We start from the raw sequence: 23853 nt of genomic DNA, 5'->3' as shown, positions 1-23853 counted from the left end.
GACATAATCGATGAACTGGGCCAACAAATAAGACGGAGCAAGAAAGACATCCCTTTACTTATCACAGGGGATTTAAACTGTCGGTTGGATGTACAGAATCACAAAACAAAATTAGTAATCGAATCACTACAAGAAGAAGGCCTCATCCTGCTAAACGACACTAACGTCCCTAAGGACTTCTGCCATAATGGCAAAAGTGCTATTGATATCGCCCTCATAAGAGGAAACATAAAAGGGGACATAAGCCCACTTTGGAATGCAAACCACACGCCTATAAGAAAACACATCCCAATGAACATAGTCATACAAAGTGATTGGAAGGCAAGAGAGAACCAAGAGAAGAGACTGCTCTCAAGGAGACTGGATCCAAGGAAAGTGGAAGAATACCACGACCAGATAGAACAAATAGAGTCCTTAATCGACAACTCAAAAGTAGAGGAGGCAGCACTTGAACTGGAGAAACTCTTAAAACAAGCAACTACCCCCAGGAAAGTGAGAAGATCTAAACCATGGTTCGATCAAGAGTGTTATCAGCAAAGAAAAGAAGTACTCCAAGCTTTACACCGACTAAAAACGGACACAGATAATCACTCACTACTACAAACATACGCTGAGAAAAGAAGATCCTACAAAACACTAACAAGGGAGAAGAGAATGGCACACAGGGAAGAAGAGGGAAGAAGACTAGCTGAAGAAGCCAGGAGAGACCCATTCATTGCAATCCGATCCCAAAAGCAGGCACAGTCACACTATATAAGCATGGAAGAATGGAAGAGACATTTCAAAGACATTCTCAACAAAGATGGTAGAGAAGGAGCACAGGTAGCAAGTCAAAAACTCACACCACAGGAGATGGCAGCCTGGTCCCCACTCACTCCGAATGAGGTCCGAAACATCATTGAATCAACAAAAAGGAAGAAAACAGTGTGACCGGACATGCTTTACAACGAATACCTTAAAAACACAGCCCATCTGCTAGCACCAACCTGGACAAAACTTTATAACAAATGCATTGAAACAACAAAAATCCCAGGCCAGTGGAGAAAATCAATAGTAAGGGTAATGTACAAAGGGAAGGGCGATCCAAAGCACACAAACAAATACAGAGGAATAGCCTTGGAAAACAACCCTTTTAAAGTATTCACAAAACTAATCACAGGAAGAATAAGACACACTTTGGAACACCACCTCCCAGAATCTCAATTCGGGTTCAGGGAAAAAAGATCCACTATCACAGCAGTGGAGCTGCTTTTAAAAAACATATGGGAAACCATCGATAAGAAGCAAAAATATTATGCTGTATTCATAGACTTCACAAAGGCCTTCGACCTCCTCGATCGATCATTAGTAAAAAGGATGCTCGACGAAACCCTGGGAAGAGACAGCGTCTGGACAAGGATCATAAACTCCATAAATGAATGGAATGAGATAAGGATCTCGGACAATCTCGACCTGTCTGAACCAATAAGGCAAACAAACGGAGTACTCCAAGGAGACCCACTAAGCCCGCTCCTGTTCATTCTGGCAGCAAAGGACATTATGGAAATCGCTCATGACGAAGATGTCGAAGCATATGCCTACGCGGACGACATTGTGATAGGCTCAAAAAACTTAAAGAAACTACAGGAGACTATAGAAGACGTGGAAAAATGGTGCACAAAACACAAGTTTGTAATCAACGCCGACAAAACGGAAATGATGGTATTCAGACCAGGCGGGCAAATCCCAAAAACGACAAGAATTGCACTACAAGGAAAGCAAATATCTATCACAAAAGATTACAAATATCTAGGGATAACATTCCAGCCGTCCGCAAAGTGCTTCACTAAACACACAACAGAGAAAGCGTCACAGGCCATCAGAGCGATAAACGAAATAAGTTCCATCAGAACACTAAATCTAGACACAGCTATGGAACTCTTCAAATCAAAAATAATACCGATACTGGCTTATGGGATAGAAATCATATGGATACACGTAAATGAAAAGAATTTAGAAACACTGGAAAGAGTAAAAGCAACATATATCAAAAGAGCATTAGGGGTAGCAAAAACCACAAGATCAAGAGTAGTCTACCTTCTCGCCCGAGAATCTTTCCTCATCGAGGATCTAAGGACAAAGTTCTTACTTCCCAACACATCAGCATCGGAGAACCTACCAAGATCACTACTCAAGAAAAGAGAGGAAGTACCAATGGAATTCTATGGATCTGGGGCCATGATCGAGCGCACTTGGACAGCAGCAAATTTTGAGATGGGACACATACTTACAAGACTCGCAGTACACGGATTCCACCATGAAATTTGCGTAAATGCAACATACCACGAACCGTCAAACCCTTTGCAAGTGTACACTATGTGGACAGTCTTGTGAGAGATACCATATAGAAATATGCAACAAGAGGACCAGATCAATTAGAGACTATGCAATAAATGGTTCAAATGATAATCTGCTATAATACCTGCACTGAATGTAATCTACTAAGAATTATGCAGACGCTCAATACATCCTGGAAATTCACTCTCAAATGATTGTAATCTAATGTATAACTATAATGGCTATTTTGCTGCAATAAATCGTTTACAATATTCACACTACTGTAGAGCAAACATATGAGAAAAGTGAACTCCAATGCTTCAACAATGGAAAGTCCAGAGTGGAAAACAACAAAATTGTTCAGCTGAAAAACTGTACTGTTGTCTGACAATGTTAGGGTCCTCTGGCAGCGAACAAAAAGAGTAATAAAGTTTAAGAAGCAGCAGCAAACTGTAAAAATACATAAAAAGGCAGTGAAATAATAAGAGAGGGACAATTTTGGTGATTCAAAAAATTTTAGGAAAATGCATGTACTGCCAGCTGTACACAGAAGATGCGGTATTACAAAGTGTTCTCATCCTTGTGGCATAGTCAATGCAGTGGTACCGGCGAGAATACAAGTAAAGCACAACAACAATACTGAATAAATATATTAAACATAATTTCTTTAAAAATATAACTGTTACCAGTGTGTATTAGATAATTAAAGAATAAACAAGTACCTTCCATTTATAATTGAAAAAATAAATTTCATATACTTTCTTTAAAAACATCAAAATTTGCAGTATTACTAAAATCGAAAACTCTTAATTTCCTACAATAAGATATAAAACAAGTTCTTTTATTTTAATCTTAAGTTAAGTTTAAATCGGCAAGAGATGTAATTGACATTTCCATGATGATCATCTGATAAAAGTTCGAATTGTGACTTGCAGTTTTCCTGATTAACTGTTGAATAATTAAAGTCTCTACAAATGATTACGGTATGATTGGGAAACTTACCTAGAAGTAACCTATGGTTTTCTCTAAAGGTTTCGGTTACAACAGGAGATGAGTCTGGTGGGCGATAGAAGGCTCCAATAATCTTATTACGCCCACCCCTGATACTGAGTCCTCCTCAAACAATCTCATATGCAGTTTTAGTTTCTACCTCAGTGCATTTGTGTGTCTTGTCTACAGTGACAAATAGACCACCTCCCATATGCCTAACCTTCAGATATGCACTTAAATTTTTCCCAAAACTCTCACTGCTATCAATTTTAGGTTTCAACCAGCTTTCTGCACCTAGTATTTTGTGAACTTCACTGCTTTTCAAGAGCGGTTGAAACTGTAGCATTTTTTGCGAATTCATTGGCAGTTTGTCGTTAGGATTTTAATACTCTCATCTTTGGGAGGGATTTCTTTCGATTTTACACTGATACTTCATGTTTCCTAAAGCTATCGGTGTCTGGATTGGATGGGGAGTGGCCTAATCTAAAAAAAATCCTTGTGTGCACCTCACACATAGTCAGCTACTTAAGTAGTAGCCTCTGATGTGTAGTGTACATTTGACCTATTTAGGGGGACCCTACAGTTCTCAATCTTGTGGTGCAAGCCCAGTAAGTCATTGAACTTCTAAAGTCTCTGTTTCAGTCCTTCCACTCAACTGAGAATCAAAGGATCACGATCAGTTCTGGGGAGAATGCTACAGATTCTGAGCTTCATTGAAACTCCATGCACTCTGCTGGTCTTCTGAACCTTCTCTGCAGTTGGTTTACCCTGTTCCCTCAATGGCTGCTGGAACACTCTCTTCACCATGTTGAATGAGGCCCTCAGGCATACACACTGAGTGCACCTGGTGTCCTTTCCTGTCCCTTGCTGCCATTTACCTATATGCTTAAATTTCCGACAAATAGTGGAGCCCAGTCCCTTTGCATATGCCTCCTCCTGACACTAGCCAAAACAGGTTTCCCCAAAATAGGTGAAGTTAGTGCCACTGGCTCAGTTTCAGTTTCCGTTTCAGTGAAAGATAGCACCTCAAACTTGTCAGTTAGGGGGATCAGCGCAACATCCTGAGTCCTCCTTTGTCCCCTTTAAATATTATTTATTCTATAAAGTGAGGTTTGAAAACTGTTAATTGTTGTGTCAGATTGTCTTTAAAAATCGCAATGAAACAACTTTTGTCTATTTTTGTTTTACCAGACAAGTAAAATGAAAAGTATTTGCTGTCTTAGCTCAGTTATTTAGCGTTTAGAATATTATGTGTTACAAATTTTATGTAAGGTGGAGCGAGGTATAAGATTTGCACTGGTGTGAAAAACTTATTTAGCATCTATATTAATACTGACTGAGAGAGAAATGCTTTAGTGTTATATTAGTTAATGCTTCATTGGCTATATGTATAGCAAAACTCTTTACTGTTCACAACAATATTATAAGTGCCTACATTAGTCCAGGACAAGTCTTGAGTTGGGCTTCAAGTCAAAATTGAGTAAGAACATGTTTAGAAATTGTACTGCTCAGCTTCCCTGCTCTTCTGAAAAAAGAAACAACTTAACTTAAATGGGTGCAGGTCATGCGCCTTTTGCAGGGTTACTTTAAATTCATATTTGCCGTTTAATGGTGGCGGCTGCAGCTCATTGGCAATGATACTGGAACAGCCAAAAATATTAAATGATGTAAAATCTTGATGAACGAAAAATTAACATGACCTTGGATATCATTATAATGTAACTCTAAGACACACCTTTTCTAAAGTATAGTTATTCTTTGAAGAATACATTCATTACAAAAACAATTTTTGATAACTAAAATACATATTACATTTTCAACACACAATGATTCTTAGCGTTTTGTGTATGTTTGTTAGAAAAAGGCTTACATCATTGTTTATTACTTATAATTTGTAAGGGCATATCACGTAATCCCCTGGTATGCTATGAGCACACTTATTCAAACTTTGTGAGTAGCATACCATAGCATTTTTTAATGCACAGTTTATAAGTTCGTTGCACACGTTTGTTGTATGACTTTACATAAATTGTCATCTGATGTGAGTACATGCATAACAAAAAACACTGAATACAGACTGACATTCATGAGCAAATAGATACATCGCTTTCTGTCGCAAGTACTTGGTTATATATTGTGTTATTTCGGGATCGACACAATATTTGGGATGATCCGTATTATTCAGTCCTTAAAAAATTTAACTTCTGCTACTTCATCGGAGCAAAGGTCATTGGGAAACCAAGGAAAACAAGTACAGAGTCTTGGATTATCCTGTTTCAAAGTCAGTTTAAAATGTTTGTGATACACAGTATGTTAAACGGCATTTGTAGGATACAGCGTTATTTTCGTATAAAATCGTGTCCATAGTGAAATTTGAGCTTCTGTTCATGTTTCACTTCATATCAAACTAGTGATACACTTTCCAAACGTTTGTGTTACATTTTCTGCTTCATATGAGTTTTTAAAATATTGTTATTGTTGTTGTTGTGGTCTTCAGTCCTGAGACTGGTTTGATGCAGCTCTCCATGCTACTCTATCCTGTGCAAGATTCTGCATCTCCCAGTTCCTACTGCAACCTACATCCTGTTGAATCTGCTTAGTGTATTCATCTCTCGGTCTCTCTCTACGATTTTTACCCCCCACACTGCCCTCCAATACTAAATTGGTGGTCCCTTGATGCCTCAGAACATGTCCTACCAACCGATCCCATTTTATAGTCAAGTTGTGCCACCAGCTTCTCTTCTCCCCCAATCCTATTCAATACTTCCTCATTAGAGGAACCGAAATCGGTCTCGTGAATTAACATTTTTGCAATCAAGACGAATTATAAGTAACATTGTAGAACCAGTGATTGCGGTATCCCTTCAGACATTATGTCTATTTTTGCGAAAACTACTAATTTCCTAAAATGTTTTGAGGTTAATTATAGTTGTAAGCAAACGGGAAACAGAGTTAATTTACCATAAATGCAGATAATATATGGGGCTACTCCTCTTTAAGGGAAAACCAGCTGTAACACAATATGTTAGTTAGAAAATCTGCTACAGTAACTAAATCAAAAACGTCGATTTGCTACAGATTTATTCTAGATTATGCAAATGTCAGTGGTAGCTTCCGAAAATTCTCAAAGACGCACGCTTCTTTGCGATAGTATACAATGAAGTGCAGGGATGATGTATTCTTTGGCAGAACTGTGAATCACAGATGGTGATTTGCTACGAAGTAAATTACCGTACTTATCAAAACTTTCGTAACGGTAACTTACGAAAATATAATTTTATAAGCGTCCAAAAACTCTCAAAATAACCCATTTCTAACGTAACTGTACGCTGAATTTAGACAACGATTTTCTGAACGAGGATAGGCCTACTGTTCTCATAATTTTTAAAAGAGCCCAATTAAGTTAAGTCTGCAGTTCATGATAACAGTCGCCAATGTTCTAAATTGCAGAATACAAACTGGTGTTGATGCTGTCAATGAAAGACTACGCAAAAACAACGCGAACGGTAAAATGTGAGAATCTAGAGAGCAGGAATCCTGCACATGTGCAGTTAACAGGCATTCTGCGTGCACACAGGGGCAAACTGGCCACCCGCTTCTCAACCCTCCCCACCATACCCTCTCTCCGCGCCATCCTCTGTAATGCGTTTCGTTTCCTAGCTTGCTTTATTGAATGAAGCAATAAGGTTAGTAGGAGTGGTTGAAAGAAATTATGGTCTGAAGGAGTACCTATTACCTACAATACGTTTTATGTAATTATCACAGGTGGAGTTTACAATAAGTTTAATGTCTGGAACAAAATTTCTACATACAGACAAACGCAAAAAGTTACGTAAATTTTCATCACTGATGTTTGCTCTTAACCGAGACTTCCTAATCTTCATAACAGAAAAAAATCTCTCACAAACTTATGTCGAGTCAAACATTGACATTATCTTCGCGGCTTCACAATGGGGACGAGGAAACTCTTGCTGTGGAAAGTCGTGATAATAGTCTATTACACGTCTTGCCAAAAGGAACTTGTCTCTCAGACGAGAATTACACTGTAGATCTATTAATTCCATTTGCAAATTGGGATGAATATCATATACAGAAACAGCAAATGGTCTCGAGAACCATTCAAAAGCTTGGGATAAATATGATATATTCCTAAGTCGCTTGAGAAATTCCTCTTTTATTGCACTAAGTACGGAAACGTATTCTTTGCAATTGTGTTCTAGCACAGTAGACAGAGTAGAAAATGCAATGCGTTCCTGACGAGAGCTGTCGTTCCCACAGCTCAAGCTTGCACCTTTTCAGCCATTTCACAAATTAGCTGATTTTCTCCTTGCAAACTTGTGTTCAATGCATTCAGGTGTCCGGTAATGTCCACTAAAAAAGCAAGGTTGGCAACCCACTCTGGATCTTCTAAGTTGGGGTCGTACCTTCCTTTGTCCTTTAAACACTGATTTATTGGTATTCTCAGCTCAAAAAATCTTTTGAGTACATTATCACGGCTAAGCCAGCGGACTTCACTGTGGTATGGTATGTCACCATACTCTTCCCTGATTTCAGCTAAATATGTGTGAAACTGTGTATGTGTAAGCCCGTGGGATCTCAAATAATTAACTGTCCGAATAACCACTTGCATGACGTCCCCCAGTTTTGCTGTTTTTGCACATAGTACTTCTTGGTGCAAAATGCAGTGGATGCTGTTCAATGATTCTTCTGTACACTGTAGCTTTTTTTTCTTAGTAATCCAACAAATCCCAGTTTTTCTCTTTTCATTGAAGGTGCTCCGTCTGTTATGACTGACACCAAACGTTCCTAGTTTAAGCCAACTGAATCGAGAGCTTCTTCAACGGCATTCCTCTGTTATGTGCATAGCAGTGTCCACTAATTGCGCGGTCTCTGAAATATCTGTGGGCCCATCAAGTGAGATGGAAAATGCAACAAAAACTTGCACTGCACTCCTTAATTGATGGTAAACGTCACCAGCGATGGCACTTATATGACGACTTTTTACAGTCCGCCGAGAAAGACTGATAGCTCCAAACTAAATTTTATTCTGTGGGCAAAGTAAATCAGCAGCGTCATTGATGCACTCCTTTATAAACTCACCTTCAGCAAATGGTTTTCCAGCTCTCGCTATGTTAAGCGCTATCTTATATCTTGGACGTAACGCTGGGCTATCATTGTTGTCGTCCTGTAAAATTGAAAACAGTGCTCCATAAAATGTTACATTAGTTGGATTTGAGACATGATGAAAGAAAGTCGCAGATCTCTCGTGACAACAGCAACTTACGTTGGATTCATCTAGTATCGTCAGGTCGCTCTTCTTAAGCTCAGTCAATTTCCCCATCCCCTCAAAATCCGACAATAAATTGTACTCGTCCTTGCGAAATTTATTATAGTGGCGTTCAATACTAAACTTCCACTGACCAGCGAGAATACTGCCTCATATTAAACATTTCGAATTTTCACGTTTTTGCACAAAGAAAAAACGATTCTCCCATTCAGTTTTAAAAGATAGCAAATCTCCACGTCTCCGTTTCCTTGATTTACTCTGCATTTTCCGGTTCTTGAAATACAACGTTCACTACATAGTGGTCGCTTCGCATCAACGTCCGTAACCTGCCGGCTGTCGCCACTGCCCCGGTCGACGATTGAACTCGGGCAGCACACGTGCAGCGCTGTGCGGTCATGAGCCGCGTGCAACGTCTCACGCAGAGGAATATTCCTAAGTCAGCTTTTATATTCAACTAAGTTGAATGTTTTGTGGCATGACAAAAATCGACTCTCTAAGTTGCACCACTGAAAATTGGGAGTTCAAACATGCAACTGCAGTAAGCGACTAGCTGTGACCACAATTTTTTGCTTATGCGTGAAACGCGCGTTTTTCTGTTAATTTATGGATGTCTTTGCTTGTTTATATGTTAAACAATTTGACTGTAAATTACAAACAACAAACGCGAATAGAAAAAAATTCAGCTGCATTTGAAATCGGAATAAATTTGTACCATACATTTGCTGGCAGCGTAGTAATGAACATCTTTGGTATGTTTATCTACCCGATGATAAACATGGATGAAGTTTTGTTTTTATTTGCGGCAATAGCTAAACTTCGACCTCTAGTAGATATTTGGAGTCAGAGTTTCGTAACAGTGAGGCGGTAGAAAATGACACGTGTTTTGGGAAGTATTTCACAGACTGTCAACGTCTGTAATACAATTCCGTTCCTAGTAAGTTTATGTATAATTAATGTTGTCATTCTTTGTGGTTTCTGCTGAAACTAAGAGTTTCTCTCAGCCATAGAAACGTTGACGTTGCTTGCTGTGCAAAATAGTCACCCCCCAGTAGTATTTTAGACTCGTTTTGTTGCATGTTTACAGCCACCTACGTTATTGTAACAACAGCAAGCCAAGCAGTCCACTACCCGAACGTACACCACGGTGCCCATTTTGCGTGGTCCTATTTTGAGTTGTTACGCCCCTTTGCCTTCATACGACCTAGAACTGTTCATACAGCCAGTAATGGGTGGGATGGGTGTGGGGAGGTTGGTTACCTGCAGTTGTATGCACATTGTGGACCACAGCGCATCTTGATACTGTTCACAATGTTAAATTGTTGCCATGGTGGAAAGAAGCAATGAGAAACAGAAAGTCCTGGGGATGACTGGGTATCAGATCCTGGATATTTGGATTTGTAGTCTGACACACATTCATTTGACCATTAACTACACTATGTTTTTAGGCCGTCAAGTAGAAGTGAATTACTTTGAACACTAAGTTTGAAACCATTAAGTATTCTTTGTAATTAAGTTAGATCATGGAAGGTTGCTTTGAAATGCCATTGCCACAGCTTCTATATTGTTTTTACCTTTTTTTGGGATTAAAGCTGTGGTGACAAACTAATACATAGCACAGCAAGACGTACTGATCTTTAGCATAGCCAGAGGTCGGCACGAGTTGGTAGGTGAAAAGTTTGCTTGACAGTAAAGCCAACAAATGTCTTATTTTAATAAAAGGCCACCTATATTATTGACCATTTGCATTTGTAAATCATGAGCTGCAAACATATTTTTATTGTTAAGTCCAGGAATATACTGTTATCTTCTGGGGTTATGGTGTTGTTTTTCCAAGCACATTAAGCACAACTTAGTTATATTCATACAATCAAATCTCCAGGCTGGAAAATCAACAATTTTAGGAAAAAAGATGGTCCATTGAGTTGCAGATAGGCACAGTGAAAAGAGTGTTACACATTATTGCTTTTGGGCAAAGCATTCTTCAGCAAAGAAAATGCAGACACAGTCACACAAGTAAAAACACTTCATGCACACATGACCACTACATCTGCCAGCCCTGACTGGAATATGACTGTCATACAAATAGCTGCCTGGAGTGGAGCAGGGAAAGGGGAAGGATAGCAAGGTATGGACGGGGCTCAAGACTGCCAGACACAGCTCCAGGAGGTGGGGCATGGAGGGAACAAGTAGAGGAGCAGGGAAGGGGAAAGGACGGGTGGGTAAATTGGCAGAGGGCGGAATACACAGAGGATGAGGGAATGTGAAAAGGGAGGTGGTGATAGGACAAGGACGCAGAAACTATTGGGTGGGGGGCAGTAGGTTACTGTAGGTTGAGGCCAAGATAATTTTGGGAGTGTTGTAAGGAGAAGTACCATCTGTGCAGCTCAGAAAAGCTTTTGGTGGAGGGGAGGATTCAGATGTCCCAGGTTGTGAAGTAACCATTGATATTGAGCATGTTATACTCAGATGCATGTTGAGCCAGGATGGTCTACTTCACTCTTGGCCACAGGTTGGTGGTGGCCATTCATCCTGGTAAACAGCTAGTTGGTAGTCAAACTAATATAAAAAGCTTGCAATGGTTGCAGCAGAGGTGGTATAGAACATGGCTACTTTCACAGGTGACCAGGCCTTTTAGTCATATTCATGCCAAAAACTGGCATAATTACTTCATTAATCAAACTTGTTGTCTTTTGAGGATTTTTAACTAGCTGTTGACAAAACCTTGCATTCCTGTTGCCCTTCAGGATGAGCATTGTAACATTCTGTTGCAAAACACATAAGTAATGGCACTGCACTTTACTTACCCTTCCTCTGATAAGATTAGGAGTAAATTTAGTTTGTTGTGTTGGAGCATCTCAGTTTTGAGAATCACCCCTTGCAATTACTCATGCAAGCATTTGGTGACTATTAACTTGTATTGCTGCCCACTCCTTGCGAAATGTAGGTCGAATGTCCTCTCCACAGTGCAGTGACTATTCTGAAACTACAATTTTCCCATGGACTAGTAACATTCTCTCCAGCCTGATAACTAAATCTCCAGGAAAGACAAATTTCAATGTGACTGAACAGAGCTTGTACTGGAATTTCCAGCACTTTAAGATTGCATCTTTACATTACCTAGTGACACACATGATCCATTATCCAACCCTGATGTGAACTTCTTGCTGTTACGGTTTTCAACCTTAGCCCTGGGCTGGAGTTCCAGTGTACGCTGCAGAAACAGATACATGTCATACTCATATTCTTTTACCTACAATATGGTGCCTTCATCTTTGCAGATAAAGAGTAATATTCGCTACTAGCCACCAGCTTTGACCAATGATGTATGAAACATGCGACTGAACAACATTGTGATTTATAACGTGATATCAGTGGCGATTTTTTCAAACGGTTTACGCTACTCATAAGTGTGTCACTGCAACCAGGTTTCAGATTTATTGGCTTCACCAGTTGACAACCAAACCGTGAATACTTGCACCATAAGGTTATATCACACTAGCCATTAACATTACGTCACTGGCCAAACCTGACAAATAGTATCAAAAATTCGTCCTGACCCATCTTTGCTACTACGATGTGCTGGATATGAATTACTACAGTATAGGCCTATATCAGAGAAGAAGACGTTCCTCTACATTTCTGGGTTAATGGCTTTCTATACTTCAAAATCAGTGTCTCTTGTTTATATTGCATGATTGCATCAGAAATTAAGCATATTGTTCCCCCCCCCCCCCCCCCCCCTCTCTCTCTCTCTCTCTCTCTCTCTCTCTCTCTCTCTCTCTCTCTCTCTCTCTCTCTCTCTCACTATTTTAATAACTACACAGAAGGTAAGAAAGCGGATATTTTCAAATATATATCAAGTTTCTGTCCTGTTGATTATATTGTGTTGTAGTATGTGTGGAAAACTATAATCTTCTTCTCCTTAGGTAAGGTGTCTCAGCAGAGACATAAAACCAGCAGTGAAGAATATTAAAAATGATTTGATTGGGCCACCTAATCAGCTGTCTAATCTGCGCCCCATTGTTTTTCACATACCAGAAAATGAGTCTGCCATTGAAAAGAAGTTTCGTCTGGAACGAGAAGAAACACAGAAGTGGAATGAAGCTTTCTGGGCTACACACAACAAGAGATTTTTTAAGGTAATATTTTAACATGCAGAGGTTTCAACATTATTTGCTGCTCCAGTATTTCTTTTAACAGTGTGTGATGCTGTATATAGCATTGCTTGACCTAGGGCCTAATGTTTTTTTAAATACTTTCTTCTGAATTTCACATCAATTCATGTTTGAACCTGCAAAAGAATAAGTTTTCACTTTGTTTTGTGACAGTACCAATATGTATGAAAAGCATGCCGAAAGTGAAATTGTCTGTAATCATTTGGCATTTTTCATAACGTCATCAGTAAACGATTATTAACTATTTGGCTTTGGCAAGACGGGCATAAATGGTTTACTATTGAAAACAGACTTGTCAAGAGCTTTTTCTGTCAAAACAGAAGTTACCTTGAGAAAACTATAACATTACAGAGAGATTGAGTGTTTGACCAGTAATTACCTTCAGGAGATGAAATTCCAGATTGTCGACACTATATAGTATTTTCGCTTTTATGTATGTGTCTGTTGGTGGTACTGGAATTCTAACTGCTGTTGGTAAGTACTGACCATCAATCTTGTCTCTTTAAAATGTTAGTGATACTTCTTGTAGCTCTGTGCTAATACTTGCAAACATATAATAAAAACAGTATATTGTAAAACAGGTTCAGGCAGCCCTTGATAAGATTTCAAAGTGGTGCAGTGATTGGCAGCTTGCTTTAAATGTTCAGAAGTGTAAAACTGTGCACTTCACAAAACAAGGAAAACATTTTATCATATGAATATAATATTAGTGGGTCACAGCTGTACTCTGTAAACTGATACAAATACTTAGGTGTAACAGTAAGGACAGGAAGTGGAATGATCACTTAGGCTCACTCATGGGTAAAGCAGGTAGAAGACTTCAGTGTATTGGTAGAATACTAGGGACATGCAGTCTGTATACAAATCACTCTTGCTACTCCTTCTAGAACATTGCCCTTGAACACACACTTGACAGTGTGTGGGAGCCATACAAAATGGGGACTAGTAGCGGGTATTGAACATATACAGGGAAAAGCAGCACAAATGGTCCCAGGTTCATTTGACTCACAGGAGTGAGTCACTGAGATGTTGAAAGAACTGAGCTGGCAGACCTTTGAAGGTAGACAGAAACTATCCCGAGAAAGTCTACTGACAAAGTTTCAAGAACCAGCTGTAAATGATGACTCTGGGAATACACTACAACCTCCTACATATCATTCCCATAGGGATTGTGAGGATAAGATTAGATTAAATACAGCACAAGTAAAGGCATTTAAACAGTCATTTTTCCCGTGCGCCATATGTGAATGGAGTAAGGAAAAGTTCTAATAGCTGGTACAGTGGAGAATAGATATGGATGTAGATTCTGTTTTACAGTAGCTTACCATGTACTGTACTAGCATAGCCTTACAAAAAGTGTTGATAAAATTATAAAAACGGTAGGATTGCCTGTTAGTACTTAGTTTCAGGAGGCAAAATGTGTAGTACTGCTGAGAGACTCCAATCCTCCCTGAGGAAAGAAATATTAGTTCTGAAAAAGGATAAACCATGGCATTCGATACCATCCACTGGCTTTGATAATGATGTCATACAAAGCCACAAAATGCAACACAAACATGATTTCAAGATGGCGACCAGTAACCCTAAACATTTCCATGGTGCAAAAATATAAACATCCATTACAGAATCGTACAAATTCTTAACAATAAATATTGAAGCTAATGGGACTGCCACGGGAAAGTAGGGATTTTGGGCAAGGACAATCTTAAAGCTAAAATGACTGCAAAATTACTTTAGGAGTAAAATATATAAAATGCAACAATGACGGAAACAAAACAATAGTTTTAAAAAAGCAAAAAACTCACAAAAGAGCAAATAAACTGTAACTGGTTTTGAAAACCTCGATTGAGCTATATAGCTCAACTTCAAACACCAACACCGCTACACAAATACTAAAACAGATCACACTACAAAATGCCAAATAGCAATGGTGATATACAGACTGAAAATTTCCAAAATCTAGCATAAGGTGGTGTTGACAATGTCAATCATTCTTCCTGTGCTCCATACATGAATTGAACAGGAAGAAACCATAATAACTGGTACAATGGGACGTGCTCTCTGGCGTGTGCCTCATAATGGTTTGCAGAGCGTATATGTAGATGTAGTTGTCAATTTGATAGACCAACACCACTACAGGAGTCCTTAAAAAGATTACCTACATGCCAAAAAGGAAGAACAGATACACAAACCAAAAAAATGCGAAAACTAAAAATGACGATATCTACAAAGGCAGTCACTATACAGTTCAACTTGAAAGACCAGTACAAAAATTGCACAGCATGTAACTCTACAAAAACCTAAAAGACAAGACAAATACATGTTTGACATCAGTTTCAGTATACAGGAAACACAATAATTCACATGAACACACAAACTACTTTAAAAAAAAAAAAAAAAGCCACACACACACAAACAACAACAACAACAACAACCACCTTACCAACCAAAGTTAGGTGACACATAAATGTAGCAAAGGGTGGATGGGTCATAAACACTATTGCTTGAATATCAAGTCCAGACTTCTAAAACTAAAAACCACTCTGACAGAATGCAATACATTGTCTCTCCAGCAATACCATGTATGCTGGTCCCTGGTCTGGGATGCAGTGACTTTGTTCAGTCTCACACTTTCTCCACAAACGTAACACTTCACACACTTGGGAGTTAAATCAAATAACTATAAGAATTTAATTACGAGCAGCTTCCAACCCCCCCCCCCCCCCCCCCCCCCCCAGCTTTCAGTTGTGACCTGCAGGGACATACTCATGAACTTTGTATACTCATGAACTTTGTTGTCATATTAACAATAAAATTAAACTCTTTGCCTTTACAAATGTCTGCTTGTGTCTGTGTATGTGCGGATGGATATGTGTGTGTATACGAGTGTATACCTGTCCCTTTTTCCCCCTAAGGTAAGTGTTTCCGCTCCCGGGATTGGAATGACTCCTTACCCTCTCCCTAAAACCCACATCCTTTCGTCTTTCCCTCTCCTTCCCTCTTTCCTGATGAAGCAGCTGTTGGTTGCGAAAGCTAGAATTTTGTGTGTATGTTTGTGTTTGTTTGTGTGTCTATCAACCTGCCAGCGCTTTCGTTTGGTAAGTCACATCTTCTTTCCAGAATGAGATTTTCACTCTGCAGCAGAGTGTGCGCTGATATGAAACTTCCTGGCAGATTAAAACTGTGTGCCAGACTGAGACTCGAACTTGGGACCTTTGCCTTTCGTGGGCAAGTGCTCTACCAACTGAGCTACCCAAGCACGACTCACGCCCTGTCCCCACAGCTTTACTTCTGCCAGTACCTTGTCTCCTACCTTCCAAACTTTACAGAAGCTCTCCTGCGTAACTTGCAGAACTAGCACTCCTGAAAGAAAGGATATTGCGGAGACATGGCTTAGCCACAGCCTGGGGGATGTTTCCAGAATGTTCAAGGCAAAGGTCCCGAGTTCGAGTCTCAGTCCGGCACACAGTTTTAATCTGCCAAGAAGTTTCACATCTTCTTTCTTTTTAGATATAACAATAAAATTAAATTTTTATCAGCAAAGAACACACTGCACTAATAATATCTGTGTGCTATTGTTTCAAACTTTGTCATAGTATATAAGTGTTTAATTCTCATTGTAACAGGGTGTCACAACCTTTGTTTTAGATAAATTAGCTGACTCAGATGCAATTCAGAGACGTCTCATTTCCATAGTCCTGTGGCTGATTTTCTAGTTGTTGTGCCAGTTGGATAATATGCTGCTTTCTTTAGGACTCAAACACATCCAAACATTTCTCATTCAAACCAAAATGAATCCAATTAGAATGAATTTTTATTTCTTGCTTCCCTCTTCCAACATGTGTATGGAAAGATACAAAACTAATTGCAACAGTAATGAAAGTAACAGAAACAGGGAATGATTGTCATTCCTTTTTAACTGCAAATGTGTGGACAGAAAGCAATGATACCTGCATGAAGAAAAAGGGGGAGGTTGGGTTAGTCTGATGTTTTAAATAAATAGAGTCACTTGAAGTGTGCTCAGATTTATGTATGCCATTTCTAGTCTGATATGAAGCACAATGTTCAGGAATTGCAGCACAAAGACAGCAGGTGCACAAAAAGTTTTGCTTTAGACCTAAAGTACAGTATTAGCTTGAAATATGAAGCAAAGTCTTCCCACATTCAAGGACATAGATAGCCCCAGAACAGAACACTCATCCATTCCAGTATTTAAAAAAGTGTTCCATAAATCCCAACAGGAAGAGGAGCCATCAAGGATGTGGAATGAGTAAAATGCTAATCTACTCAAACTGCTATTTGCTTCTAAATTACGTATATTAAGAGAAAAACAGCAAGTTTGAAAAATGCTACTGTTCCTCCTCCTATATTGCTCAGCTGATGTTATTATCTAATACTTCAAACAAAAGCATGTACACAACTTTACGCAGACAGCTATCAGACGTCTGTATACTGACAAAATTAGGATATATGTAATACAAATATTAAAAGTTAGACAAAATTTACATTCTTGGTTCCGAGTATTCTGATAAATTATAGGAGTGGCTAAAGAGGTGTTCTTTTACTTTGAACATTCCCAAATACAGGGCTATTACAAATGATTGAAGCGATTTCATAAATTCACTGTAGCTCCATTCATTGACATATGGTCACGACACACTACAGATACGTAGAAATACCCATAAAGTTTTGTTCGGCTGAAGCCGCACTTCAGGTTTCTGCCGCCAGAGCACTCGAGAGCGCAGTGAGACAAAATGGCGACAGGAGCCGAGAAAGCGTATGTCGTGCTTGAAATGCACTCACATCAGTCAGTCATAACAGTGCAATGACACTTCAGGACGAAGTTCAACAAAGATCCACCAACTGATAACTCCATTCAGCGATGGTATGCGCAGTTTAAAGCTTCTGGATGCCTCTGTAAGGAGAAATCAACGGGTCGGCCTGCAGTGAGCGAAGAAACGGTTGAACGCGTGCGGGCAAGTTTCACGCGTAGCCCGCGGAAGTTGACGAATAAAGCAAGCAGGGAGCTAAACGTACCACAGCCGACAGTTTGGAAAATCTTACGGAAAAGGCTAAAGCAGAAGCCTTACCGTTTACAATTGCTACAAGCCCTGACACCCGATGACAAAGTCAAACGCTTTGAATTTTCGGCGCGGTTGCAACAGCTCATGGAAGAGGATGCGTTCCGTGCGAAGCATGTTTTCAGTGCTGAAGCAACATTTTTTCTTAATGGTGAAGTGAACAGACACAATGTGCGAATCTGGCCGGTAGAGAATCCTCACGCATTCGTGCAGCAAATTCACAATTCACCAAAAGTTAACGTGTTTTGTGCAGTCTCACGGTTTAAAGTTTACGGCCCCTTTTTGTTCTGCGAAAAAAACGTTACAGGACACGTGTATCTGGACATGCTGGAAAATTGGCTCATGCCACAACTGGAGACCGACAGCGCCGACTTTATCTTTCAACAGGATGGTGCTCCACCGCACTTCCATCATGATGTTCGGCATTACTTAAACAGGAGATTGGAAAACCGATGGATCGGTCATGGTGGAGATCATGATCAGCAATTCATGTCATGGCCTCCACGCTCTCCCGACTTAACCCCATGCGATTTCTTTCTGTGGGGTTATGTGAAAGATTCAGTGTTTAAACCTCCTCTACCAAGAAACGTGCCAGAACTGCGAGCTCGCATCAACGATGCTTTCGAACTCATTGATGGGGACATGCTGCGCCGAGTGTGGGACAAACTTGATTATCGGCTTGATGTCTGCCGAATCACTAAAGGGGCACATATCGAACATTTGTGAATGCCTAAAAAAACTTTTTGAGTTTTTGCATGTGTGTGCAAAGCATTGTGAAAATATCTCAAATAATAAAGTTATTGTAGAGCTGTGAAATCGCTTCAATCATTTGTAATAACCCTGTATTTAAGAACAATTTTCTGCCACGTGTCCATTGACAAGCTCTTTAGCAACGGAAGATAAAACTCCATTCTGAATCCTATAATGGGATGCACAACATATATGGAAAATATTTCTACTTCAAGTATTGTGGTTGTAAATTGCTGAGTTCATTCTAAATTATCTCTTATTATTAACCATATATACCATTATGGAGTACATGTATCGACACTTAAGTGTAAGAATCCTTAGGTCCCGAGAAAGACTGCCGCAAGATATTTGGTTTATTACAGACCCATTTCACATATTGCAGTCTTTTAAAAAGTGTTTTTGAGAAATTGATGTATGACAGAATAGTAATGCATTTTTCTTAACAGATCTTGTTGATTGCATCTCAGTTTGGCTTTTGTGAAAAGTTTCTGCACAGAGAAGACCTCATAAATAAAATATTTGTAGACCTAAACAAGACACATTATCACTTTGGCATATTTTGTGACATTGTCTAAGCCTTTCATTCTGGATGCCACAAAATTCTACTTGTCATGGGAATGTTCTAACATCCTTCTTGCAAGGATGAAATCTTACTATCACACCAAAAAGCATTGGATCCCATTGACAGACAGGGCCACCGGGATAAAACTAACCTCACAATGCAACATAACATGTGGGGCAGCACAAAGATCAGAGCTATGTCCACTCTCATACATAACCTACCAGATTGATCTTCCAGTGACTCTGGAGGAGGGATCAAATGCTGTAATGTTTGCTTATGACATAAGCTTAATAGTCAAGAGCTAAATGCAACCTTGCCAGGCACGGCTCAGATGATAGCTGAACAGACCTTCAGCTACCGGTAGTTCACAACAAATAACTTAAGTCTTAATCTAAAAAAGGCTCATATTATGCAATTTCAAACAAGCACCAGAAGTAATGGTCAACAAAGTTTAAAATTTCTTGATATGCAACTAAATAACAAGTTAAAACAGAGTAAGTACAAGCATTAAATGATAAAGGAATGCAGTACAGCATGTTTTGCTGTTGGAAATATATCTCTTTGTGTTCAGCTGAACACAAGGGGTTAGTTTGCGCATTTTCACTGTTGCGTAAATTGCAAGAAATGTGGTTTTCATAGAGCTTTTTAAGGATATTTGAATTCTTATATTCACTTTTCACTCATTTATTCATTAATAGATTCTGTTGCAGATAGTAAAACTTAGTTTCAGCTGAACTGTGATTTGTACAATCACAACACAAGACATAAATAATTTTAATGCAGACTTTGCCTTCTTGTCTAGGGTTCAGAGTGGAGTTAAAGTATTCAACATGCTCTCATCCAACACTAGCAAGAAATTGGAAATAACTACCAATTAAAATTATACCTCATTAGCCAACCCCACAAATTATCTGATCATTTGGTTTCAAGAGTTGAAATTTTCTGTTTCCTACAAGGCTAGTGGTAGAGTACTTTACGGTCCTCTGTTGTTAAGTGTGTAGATAACAATTTTTCTTTGAAAAATGCATGAGTGTTATCTTGTAAATATGAAGCCACCAATCAATAGAAGGTACACAGTATTTAATATAACTGAGGAAGCAGCAGCTTCAGCCCCCCCCCCCCCCCCTCCGAAGTTTTCAGCTTTCCTACTGATTTACTGGATTAAAATTAACTGGTGGCAACACAAATAGCCTTAAGCGGGATAGTGATAGTTTATAGTTAGTTGTATATAAAAACAAAGATGAGGTGACTTACCGAACGAAAGCGCTGGCAGGTCGATAGACACACAAACAAACACAAACATACACACAAAATTCAAGCTTTCGCAACAAACTGTTGCCTCATCAGGAAAGAGGGAAGGAGAGGGGAAGACAAAAGGAAGTGGGTTTTAAGGGAGAGGGTAAGGAGTCATTCCAATCCCGGGAGCGGAAAGACTTACCTTAGGGGGAAAAAAGGACAGGTATACACTCGCACACACGCACATATCCATCCACACATACAGACACAAGCAGACATATTTAAAGACATGTGTGGATGGATATGTGCGTGTGTGCGAGTGTATACCTGTCCTTTTTTCCCCCTAAGGTAAGTCTTTCCGCTCCCGGGATTGGAATGACTCCTTACCCTCTCCCTTAAAACCCTCTTCCTTTCGTCTTCCCCTCTCCTTCCCTCTTTCCTGATGAGGCAACAGTTTGTTGCGAAAGCTTGAATTTTGTGTGTATGTTTGTGTTTGTTTGTGTGTCTATCGACCTGCCAGCGCTTTCGTTCGGTAAGTCACCTCATCTTTGTTTTTATATATAATTTTTCCCACCTGGAATGTTTCCTTCTATTATATTTATAGTTAGTTGAGTGTACACATTACTTTAATACAATTTTCATTCTTTCTTTATTACTACTACTACTACTACTACTACTACTATTATTATTATTGTACATTTACTCATTCCACATCCCTGTAATTTCTCCTTCTTGATGGAAGGTGTACACAACCTCTTGTAGCACAAAAACAATGATAGATTGTTACCTGATATTCATTTCTATATAGAGTTTAATGAAGGGACATGTAGCACTGTTCAGCTGTTATAGTATTGCTAGAGAATTAAGAATTGAGTGTGATGTAGATACTTTAGCAACAATGTACCTTGTTCAGTTAACTAACAAAAAACACCATTTCATAAGAACTATTACTAATTTGCCCTACCTGCTTTTCTCTTTATCACAGGAGCGAGATGAGTACATTACTGCAAATAGTGACCAAAAAGTACCTCTAACAGCAGATGAAATGTCTGTCTTTTACAAGTCATTCCTTGATGAACACTGGAAGATACACATGCGTTACAATGCTGAATGGTACAGAAGAAATGTGTCATTACTTTTTCTAGCCATTCGAGTAAAATTGCATAAAATAAGAAAAATATTAAAATTTTCAAAACCATGAAGTGTGATAAGGATCAATAAAAATGTCGTCAGAAAAAAAAAAAGTTTTTTTTACACACACATCTGTGCTCTACTTTATTTGTACTTGATACCTACTTATTAAATATGAGTTGGTTGGATGTAACATTGTCTGATATGATAGTAAATTTATGTCACCTGTCATAAACAGTGCATTACATGTTATCTGTTATTGTGAAGTACAGCAGAGTAATCAACTGCACTATAGTAATAGGCATGACCTTATAAGTGGTATTATGCTCTTGTAGCCTCTGACATGACAACTGCCTCACCCAGGAAATTGTTGTTTTTTTTTTTTTAAATAAAAAAACATCAAAATTTAAGAATTGTTTCTCTCTCTCTAAATACACCTGTCTCAATAGTTACCTCCTCATATGAGCAGAATGGTTTTTCGTGTGTGAGGCTGAGAAGAAATCACAGGGAGCTTGGTTGGGTGAAGAAGTAGCAATTCAAGCAGTTTGGCAGCAACAACTTCAGGTGAATATGCTGGCACATTGTGACGAAACAGCACTTTCTCCTTTGCCAAATGGGGCCAAGTTTCCTTCCACTTATTCAAAGCAGATTCAACAGTAACAACTCATTGGTTTGACTGTTGTTTGGTTTCAGGAGTATATTGATGAATCCATGTCATACTGACAGAAGTCCTTTGGATTTGTCTTATATTGCTCCAAACACTCTGTTGAAAGTTGCATGTTGCACCCACTTCTTGTCCACCATCAGCAATTTTGGCATCTATTGGGCAGACAATTTTTTTATCACCAACTTATCATATAAAATATTAATTGCCGTTACCAGTGACAGACCTATGTCTTTGCAACTGCATGCCCTTTATTCGGCAGCCAAGAAAATTGCATTTATTGCTTTTAAAATAACTAACTTCATCTACTGGGCGCCTTAGGAAAGCTTTATCAGAAACAGATGTTTAAGCATGTGTACATTTGTTGATATGGTATCTAAAGATTGTTGTTAGTGATGAAGAGTCACTTGCTTTTGTATCATCACACATTTTCCCAGCTAAAAGTTAATCACTGAATGCTACAACACTTTTTGTATCTTAGTGAAATCCACTGCTGCCAGTTCAGTGTCATTTTTGTTTTATCGTCATCTAATAGATAACAGTGCACAATAGTAACACCAAATTGCATTCACGACGACATCTACTTTCAAACACAGGTACTTAATTCAGCCATGCTCGCAGTCTTAGCATGGAATCAAGACCATGGTACAACATATTGTGTTACTTTTAAACAGCATGTTGTCAGCTGTGAAAGGCACACTAAGTTCGTAAATAAAATTTGTGACCAGGTGGGCAAACCCCAACTCTGGGACTTATTTGCAACTCCTCACCCATTGATGTTTATTGGAATGAATGTGCAAAAAAATAGTAGTAGGGTTGAAAGACATGAGGAAGAAAGAATAGATTCTTATTCTTAGTCAAACCATTTAAGTAGCTTTGTTGATTAACTTGGAAGCCGAAAAGCCACATTTATATTAAGCTGGACACTTATCGGCAAATATAATGTTCCATCAGTTTGGGGCATGCTCTGGGCTATTAGTAATTCTTATGTGGTATTTTGGCTGACAACCTACCAGAAATTCTCAAGGTGAGTCACGTGGAAGATATTAAAATCACTTTACATAGTACTGTGTAGTAAACATACATTCATCAAAAGATAACATAACTTTGATGCATGCATGTTTATTTAGTAACCAAGGGTGATTCAAATTTCCCTATTAGCCCGACTATTGACAGAGAAAATATATCAGAGATACCTGGGCTCTAAGCCACAGCCAGGCAATTGCAGTCAGCGTCTCACTAGTCACTGAAGTCTTACGTACATCCCATTGAATAGTAATTTTGACCTTGCCTGATTAATGTTTTGTGATTTGGACTTTTCCCTGGTTTGTGGTATTTGCTTAGATGACTCAGCTATGCTGTGGACTTGTGTTGGTTGTTAATTCACCTCATGATATCTGCTGTCGGTCACTATTGGAACCACTTGTTTCCTCCCATTGGTCCCCTTATTGCAATCAGTGTGAGTAATCATAAACTGTGTTTCTACCTACGCAGAGTAGGATAGAGAAGTTTGTTGCACACTGTTGTGTAAAGTGACTGAAAAATATTGCAAGTGTCTCACCTGGAGAATGTCTGAAAGGTTGTCAGCCAAAATACCAGAACATGAACTAATAGCATCCCGGATGCTACACTGAAAAATGATGGAATATTTGATCTGCAAT

The 23853-nt window shown here is 39.0% G+C and overlaps 1 protein-coding gene across 1 annotated transcript; it reads left to right on the top strand.

Moving 5' to 3' along the window:
• Window positions 1-9338: 9338 nt before the first annotated feature.
• On the top strand, window positions 9339-21938 carry LOC124795261 (COA8 family protein CG14806, mitochondrial). The gene is made up of 3 exons (XM_047259206.1): window positions 9339-9527; window positions 12520-12732; window positions 21383-21938. The coding sequence occupies exons 1-3, from the start codon at window positions 9465-9467 to the stop codon at window positions 21596-21598; spliced, it is 492 nt and encodes a 163-aa protein (XP_047115162.1). The 5' UTR covers window positions 9339-9464; the 3' UTR covers window positions 21599-21938.
• The last annotated feature ends 1915 nt before the right edge of the window (window positions 21939-23853 follow it).

The sequence above is a fragment of the Schistocerca piceifrons genome, chromosome 4 (assembly GCF_021461385.2).
Source record: "Schistocerca piceifrons isolate TAMUIC-IGC-003096 chromosome 4, iqSchPice1.1, whole genome shotgun sequence".
In the NCBI taxonomy this organism is placed as follows: domain Eukaryota; kingdom Metazoa; phylum Arthropoda; class Insecta; order Orthoptera; family Acrididae; genus Schistocerca; species Schistocerca piceifrons.
Note: the sequence above shows the minus strand (reverse complement) of the source record. Positions and strands in the feature narration are given on the sequence as shown.